The sequence below is a fragment of the Mustela erminea genome, chromosome 3 (genome assembly GCF_009829155.1).
Source record: "Mustela erminea isolate mMusErm1 chromosome 3, mMusErm1.Pri, whole genome shotgun sequence".
Lineage (NCBI taxonomy): Eukaryota > Metazoa > Chordata > Mammalia > Carnivora > Mustelidae > Mustela > Mustela erminea.
The window spans coordinates 106,637,548-106,653,043 of record NC_045616.1 but is presented as its reverse complement, the minus strand read 5'-3'; the positions used below and the strand labels follow the sequence as shown (position 1 = coordinate 106,653,043).

The 15,496-nt window shown below is 52.4% G+C and overlaps 1 protein-coding gene across 3 annotated transcripts in view; it reads left to right on the top strand.

Annotated features, from left to right (window-relative positions):
• Window positions 1-15,496, top strand: part of WWC1 (WW and C2 domain containing 1) — a 151,093-nt gene that overhangs the window by 99,428 nt on the left and 36,169 nt on the right. For all 3 annotated transcript variants that reach the window (XM_032337093.1, XM_032337092.1, XM_032337094.1), the window contains 6 exons: window positions 765-894; window positions 2,289-2,435; window positions 3,626-3,699; window positions 7,138-7,380; window positions 13,146-13,235; window positions 14,026-14,561. In XM_032337093.1, the coding sequence (XP_032192984.1) occupies window positions 765-894; window positions 2,289-2,435; window positions 3,626-3,699; window positions 7,138-7,380; window positions 13,146-13,235; window positions 14,026-14,561 (1,220 nt within the window). The remainder of the gene's footprint in view (window positions 1-764; window positions 895-2,288; window positions 2,436-3,625; window positions 3,700-7,137; window positions 7,381-13,145; window positions 13,236-14,025; window positions 14,562-15,496) is intronic.

The following is a 15,496-nucleotide window of genomic DNA, read 5'->3' as shown; positions in this document are numbered from 1 at the left end:
GCCTCCGTGCATTGAGGGCCATGCCCAAGGTCACGCTGCTGAGTCGCAGGGCTGGGAGTTTTTCATCATTCACAGCTTTCCTTTATTGTGCCTGTTGACTCGCAAATGCTTATTAAAGCCAGTGGGTCTCAGCTGGAGATGATCTTGCTCCTCGACCCCAAGGGGCACTGGGCAGAGTATGGAGGTGTTCATCCCAGCTCGGGGTCAGGATGCTGCTGGCATCTCATGGGCAGGATCAGGGAGGCTTCTAAATATCCAACAATGCACAGGACAGCCCCCCACCACAGAGAATCGTCCTCCTCAAATGTCAAGATGTTGAGGTTGAGAGACCCCAAGTCAAAGGAATGTTCTATGCCAGATACTGAGTTTATTCAGTCCCACCCCGTCCCAGTGATTAGTCAAGGATACCACCATGTCTAGCACTAAGTAGAACACAACGTAAGGGTTGCAGTGTCATAGCTACACACAGTGTGAGGGGAATTCCTAGCCCAGCCTGGAAGAGACAGGGAGGTCATCAGGGAAAACTTCCTGTAAGAGCTGGTGCTTGATTTCAAGGGTGGTACAGAAGCCCCACACCATGAGACATTTCACAGGCACCTGCTGTGCCTCATCCCACAGGCAGGACCTGGGGAGGGCAGGTGTGCAGGACAAGAGAGGAGCCTTCTCACAGGACTGAAGTCCATCGTCTGCTTTTGCCCTGGGGAGACTCAGACTCCATCCCTCACCCTGTCTTTGTTTGACCTTCCCCATTGACTGTTTCCTAGAATCGATAAGAAAATGTCTGATGCTCAGGGCAGCTACAAATTGGATGAAGCTCAGGCCGTCTTGAGAGAAACAAAAGCCATCAAAAAGGCCATCACTTGTGGAGAAAAAGAAAAGCAAGATCTCATTAAGGTACGAGAGTTCCAGGGATCAGCGGCGGGGTGGGATGGGGGTGGGAGGTCCCACGTCGATTTCTCCCGAGCGCCTCTCCTTGCCAGGACTCACGGTGTTTCTGCATGCTGCACAGTCGCTGAGTTCTCACCTCTCGTTTTCTTGCCCTTCCAGTCTCATAGAGTAGGGAAAGGAGGTTCAGAAGCATTAGGTGACTTGTGTAAGGTCACAGAGCTGGCAGAGTTGCAACAGCAGCCGGCTGCTCCGGTCCAAAGGTCATGTCCTCGCCACTCACTCTGGCCACCTGGCTTCCTTCTCGAAGGACCAGATGAGGAGGTGGTTTCGACGTCGATAGCCCCAACATCAAAATGTAACATCTTCCTAAGTATTTCATCACCTGTTGTCTGTGCTGAGGACTGAACAAATGAGAGTCAGTGTGATTTCATATGCTGGGCACTTTGCACGCTTTGTGCCTCACTCGTCTCTTACACTAGCCCTAGTTCACCCCTTCTCACAGCTAACAATGAACGGGACAGCTCAGAGTCAGGGGTAGAGCCAGGATTTGAACCTGGACTCAGAAGCCTGTTCTTTTAATCCCTGGACACTCCACCTCCCCTCACAGGAGCCACCCTGGCCTCTGAGATACTGGGTGTGTTTGTGTTCCCATTGGCAGATTAGGAGTCAGGCTCCTTTATCGTGAAGGAAACTTTACGTGAAGCTTTATCCTTTTCGTGAAGGGGTCTCTGACAGAGAATGATCTTGAAGCTCTTGCCCAGGGCAGCAGCCCAATGAAAACATCCAGGCCCTGGTTGACAGGGAGCCGTGTTCCTATTGTAATTAGCAATTAAGAGTGCTAAGTCTTCCGTCAGACAGACCAGGCCAAATCGTCCTCTGTCATTTGCCAGCCTTTCCGTGGAAAAACTCCCTTATCAATAAAATGGGGCTACTCTTCAGTCATTTCTCACAAGACCGATGTCAGGATTCAGTAAGCTGGTGGTAAAGCTGACAGGTAGTAAGAATCAGCTGTACTACCTGTACCTTAGCCTGGTCACCTCTTTAAATCAGTATGATAGTACCACGACCTCGGACCTGTGATTCTTCCTGTTTTTCAGAAGAGGAAACTGAGGCACAGAGTGCTTCATCAACTAGCTCAGGTCACCCAGCTGGGAGGTAGCAGTGCAGGGATTCCAGGTCAGGCCATGTGGCTCCAGAGCCGGGGTCCATACCGGTCTCTCCCAGGGAAAAGCCCCGGCACCGAGCAACTACCCCCTTGCTGCTAGCTCTTTACTTACCTTCCCGGAGCGAGCGTGGCTTCCTACTGAATGACGCAAGGCGGGGAGGAGAGCACAGGGAGGGGGACAGACCAGAGCTCCCTCCCGGGCAGTTGTGTTGCTGACCCTGCCCTCCCTCTTTAGAGCCTCGCCATGCTGAAGGATGGCTTCCGCACGGAGAGAGGGTCCCACTCTGACCTGTGGTCCAGCAGCAGCTCTCTGGAAAGTTCGGGTTTCCCGCTGCCGAAACAGTACCTGGATGTGAGCTCCCAGACGGACATCTCGGGAAGTGTGAGTAGGCCATGCGTCCAGGAGGCGGCTGTAGAGGACCACCACCTTGTTGTTTCTCACCTGAGGTGTGGACCGGTGTCTCTCTGTGGGCCTGGCTGTTAACTCAGCCTCCTGGAGCTCTCTTCTCTTGCAGACCTCTTGGCCCCAGGATGACATGAGGTGACAGTGTGAGGAAAAACCAGTGCCGACTTCATGGTCCTGGTTGTTGCCTGTCCACGTGCTTGCATCTCTAGATGTTGCACAGAAAGCAGGTCTGAAGGACCAGGGTCTCTCTCGGGCTCCCTTTTTACAGATTTGTATCACCATTCTGTTTTTCTTTCACCAGCTATAAAGCAGGTGATATCTTCCCTCTGTTTGTCCCGAAACATTACATGCGGCTTTCAGACAGCTCTCTTCGAAAGCTCAGGCTAGTCACAGGAGTAAATAGTGTGAGTGCCTTCCGGATTTACTCCATGGAAGTTTTAGAGCAGGACTGACCCACGGCCATCTGGATCGTTAGGAGAACTGTTGTTTTCCTAGAGCAGGTGACATCGCACAGACCTACCTCCCAGCCTCGTGGCTAAATGCTGTTCTTCTCTGGTTACTTCTGCTGTGTCCCCATTTGGGAGGAGAAGCTCTGTCCATGTCTGCTTGGGTGAGCCCTGGAGCTTCCTGCCATTCTTGACAGAATAATGCGGCCAGTGGGCTCTGCCCTCCCTCTCCATGCTGCCCAGGTGTTCAGCTCCAAGCCACTGTAGGCCTCCCTGCCAGTTCTAGGACATTCTTCTCAGTCACTGAGTGTTTCAGTCCTGCCTGCAGCCTCCCTGAGTTTTCAGCTGGGCCCCTCCCCATCTCGCCCAGGATATCTTTCTTGTATATTGGTTGCCCCTGTTTCCTTCTGACCAGCTCTCCTCCATGCTGCTGGGGCTTGAATGGGCTCCAAGCCATTTGGGGCTGCAAGATGATATTCTAGGCGCTCGGCTTCTCTACTGGAAGTGATGGATGTCTGAATTTGGGGGTCTTCCCACAGCCTGCAGGAAGGAAAGTGTCTGCCTGACTAGCTTCCCTGCTATCACACAGCCAACTCAGTAATTGGGGGCTATTCTTAGTTACTTCCCACGCAAGCTGTCAAGTCTCTCATGAGCTCTTGAAATCCAACTCCGCACCGGCCACAATGGCCCTATAATTCCCGACTTTGTTCTTTCCCCCAGTTTGCCACGAGCAGCAACAATCAGTTGGCAGAGAAGGTCAGATTGCGCCTTCGATACGAAGAGGCTAAGAGAAGGTAATTAGGGGCTGGGGACGGGATGGCTCCAGTGATGACAACCACCATTGCACAGTGTCTGCTCCTTGCCTGACTCTTCACACACCTCCTCCTCTTTAATCCTCCACGATCAGGATGATAAGGATTACGATCTTTATATTTTAACCCTCTCTGAAGCTCAGAGAAGAAATGACCGAGCCAGAGACACTTAACTAGGTAAAAAGTGGCACTGTGCTTTGAACCCAGATCTGTGAAACCTCAGAGCCTTGTTCTCTTGCCACTTACTCGGCTCGGTTCCTGTAATCAGGGTTTTCCAGTGATCCTGAGTAGCCTGGTTTGAAGGAGCACAGTGGAGGTTTTAGGGATCCTAAAACAGACCCTGGATCCTGAGCACTATAGTGTCTCCTGCCCAACGAGGAGCCAGCTGTGCTCACAAACCGTGTAGACCCCAGTTGGGATCCACCGCCACAAATAAAATTAAGACCGTAAGCAAAGGTGTTATTTTTGGAGCATCCTTTAGGCACCCCAGGTGTTATAGTAAAGCATCTTTATGTGTATCATCTCACTGAATTTTAAGAACAACCTTATAGCGTGGTTTGTATTATCTCCATGGTAGAGAAGAGAAAGGTAAGGTCTAAGATGTTGTAGGACTTCTCAAGATGATGGAGTCAGATTCTGAACTCTGAAGAATCTGGCTCCCAGTCTGCAATCTTCTTAAGCACGGAGCCAACCTTCCTGGGAAGGAACCCACAGAGCGTGGGGGTGATTGAAGCCAGGCACATCACATCCACATGCTACGTGGCCCACGGACATTTGACACCAGGCCACACAGAGTATGGGAGCACCCATCTTTGCCCCTCTGCCAACTCTATGTGAGCAGCAGAACCCTTCGCAGCAGTGACAGAAATCCTACAGAAACTAGAAGAAGCGGAAAAGGGAATTTGTTGGCTTATTGAATTACAAAGTCGTAGGATAAACCACCTTCAGGCACAGCTGGATCTAGGGATTCAAATCATGTTACGTAGACTCAGTTTCTCCCCTCTCCACCCTGCTTGCCTTTGTGTTGACATACTTTCCTAACAAAATATAAAGGTGATCCCCAGCAATTCTAGAGTTAATATACTATCAGGGTAGCAACCCCAGCAGAAGGAGGACCTGCCTTTCCCAACAGATTCGATGGGTTTTGAGTTTGAGGCTCCCTGGCTTTTCCTGGTGAACCAATCATTGTTGCAGAGTTGGAGGAATTAGAATTCTCTGAAGGTCCAGGCATGGGTCATGTGCTTAACTCTGGGAAGGGGATTGAGATCAGCTTTGTGGGAACCAAATGGCTTAAGTATGGGAGGAGTGACTTCCCAAAGAAAATGTGGAGTATTGTTAACAGAGGAGGAGAAATTGGATCCTAGTCAGGTAGAGAAAACACACTGTGCATTATTTCAGCTCCCCCTAGAGGCCCAGCAAAACAGTAAGACTTCTGCATTTGGGCAGCCCCTTGTCCCCTCTGAAGGGGACCACTCTGAACCCTGGATCCATTCTAGCCTACAGTAATGCCTATCTTAGAGGATCAGTTCTGGAGAGACCCAAGCACTGCAGTCTTCCCTCTGGGGTTGAACCATTAAACTTCTAATCGCAGAGCTTCCTGGCTCATGTGCCATTACCCAGTTTCAAACCCCCTTTTCACCCAGAGGTAGTTTAAGTGTCAAGGACAGAGCGGCCCACTGGTTGGAAAGCAGAGGCTGCAGGGCTTGAAGAAGGGATGGCAGGTGGCTGTAATGAAAAGTCTGCACACTAAGTTTTGTCATGTGTGCATTTCTGCAGAGTGAGTCTAGTGCTTTTCATCAGATCCACAAAAAGGTGGGTGGCCCAAAGGTTAAGGAGCACAAGGGAAAGCTCCACTAGAAAGTACATGTAAGCATGAAGCATCCATCACCCCTTCAGCGTACCACCCCTAGTGGAGCCCCTGCCAGACCTGCCCAGACCACTCCATCCTCAGAGAGGCAAAAGCTACAAAGTTGTCCCAGATTACTCTCTTTGTGAATGTGGCATATAAATTAATCAATTCCAAGAATTCCTCTGAGGCACTTGGCTGGGAATGAGCAAACCCAGATGTGTGTGTCTGCCTGGAATTTTCACGACACGGTGTGGAGATTTTGTCCCCAGCAACGTTTCTATAAATGAAAGGTTGGGCCGCACATCTGCAGGTAAGATCGAACTGAGAGTCCAGAGGCCTGGGCACACATCAAGTCCCAGCCGTGTTTATGCCATGCAGGCTTCGGTGAGCCAGGTCCCCTATGGCCCTCTGTCCCACAGCCTCACTGCCAGGTCTTATCCACACTGTAGGGGTTGGGTGGGGCAACAGTGTGATACCGAAAGCCTTTGCGAAGGCTGAATCCAAAAGGATTAGGTCAGGATCTCTTTGAGATCTTTGTAGCACTCATCTTAGTTACATTGTGAATCTCATTTTGGTCCAAAGATAACTTTATTTCTGTCCAGCACTTGGCAACGTATAAAGAGCTCTGGGTGGTGAGTTTTCATTCGGTTCTCATAACCCACCTTATGGGTTCCATTACTGATCCCACCTTACAGTGGGGTCAGTACTGACAGTACTGACCTCACCTGCAGTGAGGAGACTGCATCTCAAAGAGGTTAAGGGATAGAGCTCCCAAGTCCTTCCTTTTAACGTTCCTAAGTGCCTGCGGTATACCAGGCCGTGTGCTGTAAACTCACATTACCGATGATCTAAGACTCTCCGGCTCAAGGCCTCTGACCCCAGTCTCTGGACTGGGAACGCCCAGTGAGCAACTGCAGAGTGCACTGTCATAGCAGTGGGCTCCCCACGGCTGGTGGCTGAGCATCTGTCCTGTGCCAGCTCCTCTGGATACGTTAGTGGCTCATTTTCAGAGCAAGGCTCAGGGAGTTCGCCCAACATTAAACACCTAGTAAGTTGTCAAACCGGGTAATAAAACGGCAGCAGCAGATGCATTCATTTGAGTGCTTACTCTGTGCCAAACACCAGGCTTTGCGAGTTCCTAGAATATGTCTAAAGCCTCCCACCACAGCCATATGACAAAGGAGTTTTCGTTATTTCCCTCAGAGACACGAAGCGACTTGCCCAAGGTCACATAGCTGGCGGTAGGAGCCTATCGCCTGGTGATGAATCCAGCTCTCTGTTCTCTGTTCTACCAGGCTCGTGTCCCTCAGGGCAAGGACATTGCCTTATTGACATCTCCTCCCCACCCCTGCAGAGCCTACTCATTTTTGGCACAGGGGAGGCACCACATGTGTTTGCTAGATAAAAATAGGTTCCTTGAGAGGACACGCTGGTCCAGTGAAGACAGTCACCACCAGAGATGGCTCGGAGGCTGTCACGGCTCCGTGTACATAACCTTGGAAACACAGCCTGTGACCCTGCTCCCGCAGTGCCCCGGGGCATACCCGTCATGCTCGCCTCTCCACCCACAGGATCGCCAACCTGAAGATCCAACTGGCCAAGCTTGACAGCGAGGCCTGGCCAGGAGTGCTGGACTCGGAAAGGGACCGGCTGATCCTCATCAACGAGAAGGAGGAGCTGCTGAAGGAGATGCGCTTCGTCAGCCCCCGAAAGTGGACCCAGGGGGAGGTAGAGCAACTGGAGATGGCCCGGAAGCGGCTGGAGAAGGATCTTCAGGCAGCTCGGGACACGCAGAGCAAGGCCCTGACGGAGAGGTACCGCTGGGCTGGGGCCAGGAGTGGGCATGGGACCCTGCCCTTGATGCCAGTTTGTCCTCCAGCCCAGGCAGGGGGAGGGGCGAGGGAGGCCACCTGGGACACTAGGGCTCTGGCCTAGGAACGCCCAGTGTAGAGATCCCACAGCTCTCCGAAGTAGCCAGTTGAGGAAAATGATTCACTGTCTAGAAGGCCAGCTCCCTGGGAGTTCGCACAGGGAATCCCAGTACCGAAATGTCTGCTCAGGTACGGGTTTTTAGAAGTTATGTTGTGACTAAGGTCAGCCGCATAACCCTATGTAAGGGAGACCAGTCACTAGGCAACTTTGTGACGGGTGACTCCGTGATGCAGAAGTTTCACAAAATCGTGCGTACTCTTTCTCTGCGTTGTAGCCTCTGAGACTGTCTCTCTTACATTGCGTTTCTTCTCGTGACGGTCACGACCCACCAAGCTGATGTCACCTCAGGCTGAGGGGTTGCACTTTGCACTTTGCAAAACACTAGTTTAGATGGGGATGCAAAGTGAGATGTTTCTAGGGGCCAGGCAAGCAATATCAATGCTGGAGGCCTTCCTGGTGGCAGACTGGGTCAGGCTGGCGTGCATAGACCCCACTTGCCTCAAGTGGGTGCCGACTCCCACCTCCAGCAGGTGGGAATTCGGGCCTTGGGTGGCCAGAGGTCCCCATACTTCAAGAAAAGAGTTGTTTGCATTTTTAACTTTTAACCCCTGGCAACTAGTCCAGTAACTTTTAAAAATATTGTGAAGGCCAAATCATCATCATCTTTGGGTGTGTTTTAGCTCAAAAGCCACTAGTTTGTGTTCTCTGGATAACAGACTTTATTTCCTTCAGGGTCCCCCCAAGCTCCACACCCACAATGCACAGAGCACAGCCCTGTGTGGAGAGTAGGCCCTGCAGTCCTTAGGTCTTATTCATTCATTCATTCTGTCCATTGGCCCATCGTTGGTTCATTTATTTGCAAAACATTATGATGCGTGTATTCTCTGTGTAAGGCAGTTTGGAGAATTCAGAAACTATTAAGTGGCAGTCCCTGTCCTAGTGCCTTTAAAATCTATCCTGGTTATTTTCACTTGTTTTGGCAGCAGACTTTGAGCAAAGTCCCTGCCCTTCAAGAGCTTCGAAGTGAAGGAGGTGATTTTCAAGTGTGTGTGTGTGTGTGTATGTGTGTGTGTGTCTAGGGACAGGGATGAGCAAGGGAGTTGAGAGGCAGAAGCCCGGTTGATAAAGCAGGTGAAGCGGCCTGCACCCCCGTGGAAGCAGGCCAGGTGCCTTAGGTGCCTGGGTGCACGCTCTCTGTGTCCCCTCATGACAGGCCCTGAGATACCTTCAGGGAGGCTTCTGAGCTCAACAGCCCCCGACTCTCGATCCTACCCTAGCCCTGAATAAGCCCCAGCTGCACGTCGCAGGGTGCCAGTTGGATCGAGGTGAGCGGCCTCTGCCCGGCCTCTTAGAAGTAGGCACGTCAGAGCGCAGTGCTGATGGCCGCCAACAGAAGAGAGAGGAGAACGCCAGCCCAGCCATCGTTTGTCCATGTCTACAGCCGTTCGCTTCCGGTCCCGTGTTTGTCTGTGTTCATGCCCCGGACTCTGTTGTTCTCTCTCTAGGTCTCTTCCTCTCCCATTGTTTTTCCTGTTCCTCTCTCCTGTCTTTCTTTCTCTTTCTCTCTCTCTCTCTCTCTCTCAGGCTGGGAGAGTCATACTCCTCACCCTCACACATCAGCTGCTCCACTCCAGGGGCCTTTGAGGACAGGAATAGACTCATCCAGGAAGCACCCCACAGGCCTGCCAGACCTCAGTCACAGACATCTCAGCACCCCACGTCCTACCTCCCTGCTTCCACCCTGCCTTTCCGTGAGCCCCCCAGCACCACTTCTGAGAGCTGCTCTGCATCACACACAGGGGGCTGGGTAGAGCGCGGACACCCTTGGCCTGTCCCCAGGGACCAGTTCCCCAGTCTGAGATGCAGCCCAAGCCCTTGATTGTGAGCCAGGACCCCAGGTACGGAGCTACAGCTTGTGGAGGTTCCACCTCCACCTTCTGGATCCTCTTCCTACTTCCATGCTGGGTGCATTCGTGGCTTCCCAGCATGTGCTAGGCATCACACGCAAGTGCCATACGGCCCGCCAAGCCTAGCACCCCCGGAGGAGGGCCCGGCACCTGTGTATTGCTCCAGGTGGCTACTCCCCCACACTCAGGAAGTTGAGGGCCCCCGATTCCCGGTCCCCTTAGCATCCTGGCGGGGGGGCTCCAATGGAACCTGTATTTTCTCCCAGAACACATCTCCGTGACATTTCTCCCAAAGAACAGGAAAAGGAAGGTGGGAATGGTGAGCCCCAGCTGTTTATTGGCCCTGCAACCCCACAGCCTTCCAGGCCTCTGCTCTGAAGGAGAGTCAGGAGACTCCACAGCCCTCTCCGTTCTGTTGGGTCAAGGGTTTTGTGCACAGTGGGTTCCATCTGCTGGCCCGCCGCCTGCCCCGCCAGCCCCAGGCGGGACTCTGGAAGAACAGTACCAGGGATCGAAGCGGCCGAGACTCAGGCCAAGTCCCTCACCACCTTGCTGAGTTGTGCAGAGCAAGTTCTGGTCTTCGTTGCAGAGCCTGTGTTGCAGGTCTCGGTGTGTTTGTGGAGGTTCCGGTGTGGTTAGGTTTTTCCATGAGAAGGAACTCTTTCTCCCAGGCCCTAGCCTGGACTGGGTCAGTCAGTCCCTCTAGGAAGGGGCTTAAGGGGATATGAGCCCCACAGTGGAACACGTCTGTCTGTGGGACATAGAGCAGACAGATCTTTCAGCAGAGAGAAGGAATTTCGCCTCCCTCCCCTGGGAGAAAGTGGCCCTTGCAGCAAATACTGCGGGAGCTTGGGAAGAGACTGGAAAAGCAGGACACACTGGTACAGCAGCTCCGTGTGCCCCAAACCACCTGCGAGCCCTCAGAGATGCAGATGCATGGGCCCTGCCCCAGACCTTCTGATTCAGTTGATCAAAGTAGGACCCAAGAAGGAGCATTTAATTAGAACACCTCCCTTTCCGCTCTAGGAGGTTGGCGGACCACACACTGAGAACCCTAAATAGTGGCTCCTTGAGGGCAGCCCATGCCCTGAGTTTGTGAGGGCACAACCTTGCCTGATGAAGCCCCTCCCCAGTCAGATGCTGGGACCTTGGGCGGGACTCACTCCAGTGGTTGGAGGGGGCTGTTCCAGGGGCCAGCACCCTCCCTAGAGCCCACCCAAGCTGCCCTCCATGTGGGATTTCAGGAGTGGCTGGGGGCTGAGAGGTGGGCCTGGATCCATCAGGTTCTTCTAAAAGCAAGGATTTTGCTTCCAGGGAGGTCTTTCATACCTGCTTTCAGCCATTCCTCCGTGCAGATCTTTGCTCCCATGTTCCATCCAGGAAACTGCACCACACTCACCTGCCCCTTCTCTGGGCTCTCTGGGCCCACTCTCTCGGGCTCCTTTGCCTGCTATTGCCAATCTGTTCAACCATGTGGTGCTGTAGATACTCAGAGCTTAGTGCTGGCCCCTTCCTTTTCCCCCATTATATTTTACCCTATGGTGGTGCATTCGTTTGTCAGGCTGTCAAACCAGAGTGCCATAAAACCAGTGACTTCAATAGAAGAAATGTATTCTCTCACAGTTCTGGAGCCTGAAGCCCAAGACCAAAGTGCTGCCAGAATTGTTTCTCTGGAAGTTTCTCTCCTTAGCTTGATGACGGTCATCCACACACGAACGTCTGCTATGTCTTCGCTTGGTCTGCTCTGTATGCAGAGTCTGTGTCCTAATCTCCTTTTATAAGAACTTGGGTCGTGTTGGATTAGGACCCATCAATATGACCTCATTTTAACCTTAAGTCCTTGAAATTCTTTTCTCCAAATACAATCCCATTTTGAGGGAGTGGGTCATTAAGACCTCAGGATATGAATTCTGGGGCAGGGGGACATAGTCTAATCCACAGCAGACGGTCCTTTCTTCTGCATGGTGACCCATGTGTTGGAGGCTCCCCACCTTCACAACAGCCCAGCTGTTTGGTGTTTGTGCCCACACATCCATAAGAGAACTCTTCTCTTCCCCTGGGATGCCCCGTGCCTCACCTTCCCATCTCCGCAGGAGCCATCTCAGATCTGTTCAGTTGCTAGTGGCAGGTACCTCACAGTCTTCCTCTTAACTCCCTCAGCCTTTCCCCTCATCCAGCCCGTGACCTTTCTCTGTCCACTCCAGTGTCACCCTGACCCACGCCTTCTCAATCACACCATCGTAGCCACCCCAACGTCTTGTCCCTGCCTCCCATCCACAGCCTCCTACCCCTTTTCCTCACGGCAGCCATGGTGACCTTAACATGAGAGAGTTCCCTGCTGTGATTCCCTGCTTGGAATGTTCTTTCCCCTGCACTCTTCCTGACCACCTCCTGTCCATCCTTCCTATCAGCTTAAATGTCTCTACTAGTCAGCAGGTCAACTGCTGCAAGAAACAACTCCCAAATCTTCATGGTTTAATGCAGCAGAAGCTTGGGTCTTGCCTGCATAGCGTCCAGTCAGGTATGCGTGGCTGACAGGCAGGCTTCCATGTGTTTGGTCTTTCAGGACCGTCAGGACCCAAGCTCGTCCCACCTCCCTTCTTAGAGCCCTCTGGGCGGCTGGGGGGAAGATCCACCAACTTTACCACGTCAGCCTGATGCGCCTTCCTCACTCACATCCTGTTGTCTGAAACCCTGTCCCACGTTCCACCCACCCAGCTGCCCGGGAAGCTGTGAAGGCGTCTGGCTGTGGGCCCAGGGAGCGGAGGAGAGCATAGATCTACCAACAGGCCCAGCCACACAGTCATCTGCTCAAAAAGGCCCACCTGCCAGTCTCAATTGAGTTTCTCCTGCGTTCTTTCCTGCCATTCTATACTTTTTCCTCATAAACCTTGACACACAGCGTGCTAACCTCTAGTATCTACTAGAGATCTGAGTATTCTCTTAATATTTGCCCCCCACCCCTCAGCAGAATGTAAGCTCCATAAGAGTAGAAACTAGTTCCGTGTTGCTCACATCTTTATCCCTAGTGCCAACAACATCTTTATCCCTAGTGCCAACGACAGTTTCTGGTATGAGGCAGGTACTCAGCAGATACTGGCGGGTGGCTAGGGGCCAATGGATGGGAAGGAAGGGGGAGAAAGAGAGGGAGGGATGATTGGGTAGAATTCTAATTCTGCTACTAATTCTCTAGGGCGCCTGGGTGGCTCAGTGGGTTGGGCCGCTGCCTTCGGCTCGGGTCGTGATCTCGGGGTCCTGGGATCGAGTCCCGCATGGGGCTCTCTGCTCGGCGGGGAGCCTGCTTCCTCCCCTCTCTCTCTCTGCCTGCCTCTCTGACTACTTGTGATTTCTCTCTGTCAAATAAATAAATAAAATCTTTAAAAAAAAAAAAGATTTAGATTGAAGTAAATTATTTAACTCTAAGGGCTTCAGTTTCCTCATACGTGAAGTGGTAAAGCCATTTTTGCTGTGCAGGATTATTGTGCAGATGGATTAAGGCTGCGTTAGACGTTTCCTAGCACAGCCCCTGGCATGTAGTAGGTGATGAGTATAGCCATGACTAGAGGGTCGTATGCGGAGGCCCTGTCTCCAAAAACATGGTAAAATGCTTCCGGAAGATTCTTGTGTAAATGACTGTGGGTCTGTGTACATCTCCGCAAGTACCTGCCTACGATTCCTCGTTCAGGCAGACAGAGGCTGGATCTCCTGGGGCTCCCCACTCATGCCCTCTATCCCTTCAGGTTAAAATTGAACAGTAAGAGGAACCAGCTGGTGAGAGAGCTGGAGGAAGCCACCCGACAAGTTGCAGCGCTGCACTCCCAGCTGAAAAGGTGAGTGGCAGGCGTGAGTGTGGCCGCACGGCTGGGCTCTGCCCTTCCAGTGTGCTCCACGGCTTGAGTGTGGGCATTTCAAAGCACCGCAGGCAGCTAGTCAGGCTGGTGGGCTTGGGTTGGGCCTGGCGTGGCCAGGGGCTGGGTCCTCCAGCTCTCTGGACTGTGGCGCCCTCAGTCCTTCTGCCAGCACCAAGGAGCAGGCCCTCATTGTGTGTCTCACTGACGTCTCAAATACCTGCCCACCCGCTTTCCCGACACACGGAACACGGGCCTCAGGCCTGGGCCTTGGTGGGCAGCAGCGCATCGCTGGGATTTAATAACATTTTGTTCCATCAGAGATGTGTAATGCTTGCCTTCTATTTGCAGTAAGTGGTGCTGCTTTTCCAATCACACTTAGGATAGAAAGTTTCCTTTTAAGATAAACATATTGATGAGTAATGACCGAGTTTATCTGAGGAAAACTGTCAAGAAATAGGGATGGATTCATACAGGGAAAAAGTGTGAAAATGGACTAGGGCCAGTGGAGGTTTGGGAGACAAGAAAAGGTGGACTTCTAAGGCAGCTGACTTGGGTCTGAATCCCGGCTCTGGCACTTTCTGATTATGTGGGCTTCTGAGGGTGTCCTCTTTAGTGAAATGGGGGTGCAGGGTCTCCCCTGAGACTGTCAAGAGGGTCTAACAAAAATGGTGATGTAAGTGGCCGTAGTGCTCTTCCGAGCCAGGAAGGAGGTTCCAGATGGCCCACTCCGTTCTGCGTTACTCACCTTCTCTTTTCTCCCTGCCCCCAGCCTCTCAAGCAGCATGCAGTCCCTGTCCTCAGGCAGCAGCCCTGGGTCCCTCACGTCCAGCCGGGGCTCCCTGGCCGCCTCCAGCCTGGACTCCTCCACCTCAGCCAGCTTCACTGACCTCTACTATGACCCCTTCGAGCCACTGGACTCAGAGCTGCAGAGCAAGGTGGAGTTTCTGATCCTGGAGGGGGCCACGGGCTTCCGGCCCTCAGGCTGCATCACCACCATCCATGAGGACGAGGTGGCCAAGACCCAGAAGGCGGAGGGGGGCAGCCGCCTGCAGGCCCTGCGCTCCCTGTCTGGCACCCCGAAGTCCATGACCTCCCTGTCCCCCCGCTCCTCCCTCTCCTCTCCATCCCCGCCCTGCTCCCCTCTCATTGCTGACCCCCTCCTGACTGGAGACGCTTTCCTGAGCCCTCTGGAGTTTGAAGACCCAGAGCTGAGTACCACTCTCTGTGAACTGAGCCTCGGCAGCAGCACCCGGGAGAGGTACCAGCTGGACGAACCAGGAACGGAAGGCAAACCATTGGGCCAAGGTAGAGAGCATCATATCCATAAGGGGGACCACAGGGAGGGAGGAGGGTAGGACCTGCATTCAGGCCTGAGCACAGATCCCAGTGATAATTGTGGTCATTCACTGACTGCTTTCTGTGTGCCCAGCTTTCACATCTCTATCAATTGATTTAGTCATTCAGTAGGCACTTTTTAGGAGCTTACTGTGTTCTGGGTCCTGGGCTAAGGGGGTTTTCCGTGGTGGACTCCTTCTCTCAACAGATATTAAGTATCTGTTAAAACTAAATGCCAGGTCTTGTGCTCATGGTTGTACACAGGTTCCTTCATTCGTTCAACAGGTAGGCCATGTGCCAGGCACAGGATTAGTCACAAGAATACAGCGTTAAGGGCAGGCAAGCTCAAGGTCCCTGTCCCCAGGAAGTTCATGTGAAATGAAGGCACAGAAAGTCACATTGGTCTGTCAGACCAATGAAAGCCCTAGAAGGAAAATAAATGGGATGCGGTGGGGCCATTCTGGTTGGGGTGGGTCTGCACATTCAGACTGGGCTGTAAAGGACGGGGACATTTGAGTTGAAGAGTGAGAAGGAGCCAGCCTTGGGAAAAGCAGGAGCAAAACCTCTGAGGCCAGCGTTTAGAGGTCGCCGGCAAACCAGAGAATCAGGCAGAGTCTGGGTCATTTGAGGCCCAGCGGGCCGTGCTAGGGAGTTAGGATTTTATCCTAATAGCGGCAGGGACCTATATGATCGCTTGAATTGGGGAATGATATGATCTGGCTCCCATTCTGCATGGGGTCGGAAAGAACATTTTGCCATGAATTGAGATTCAAGTTGGAATCTTCAAGACAGAAATGCTGACAATATAGCTAAGATTTGTCAGGAGAGAAATTCTTCTTTTTTTTTTTTTTTTTTTGCAGCAACTACATATTAAATTATAATAGTTAGCATTTATTGGGGTATAT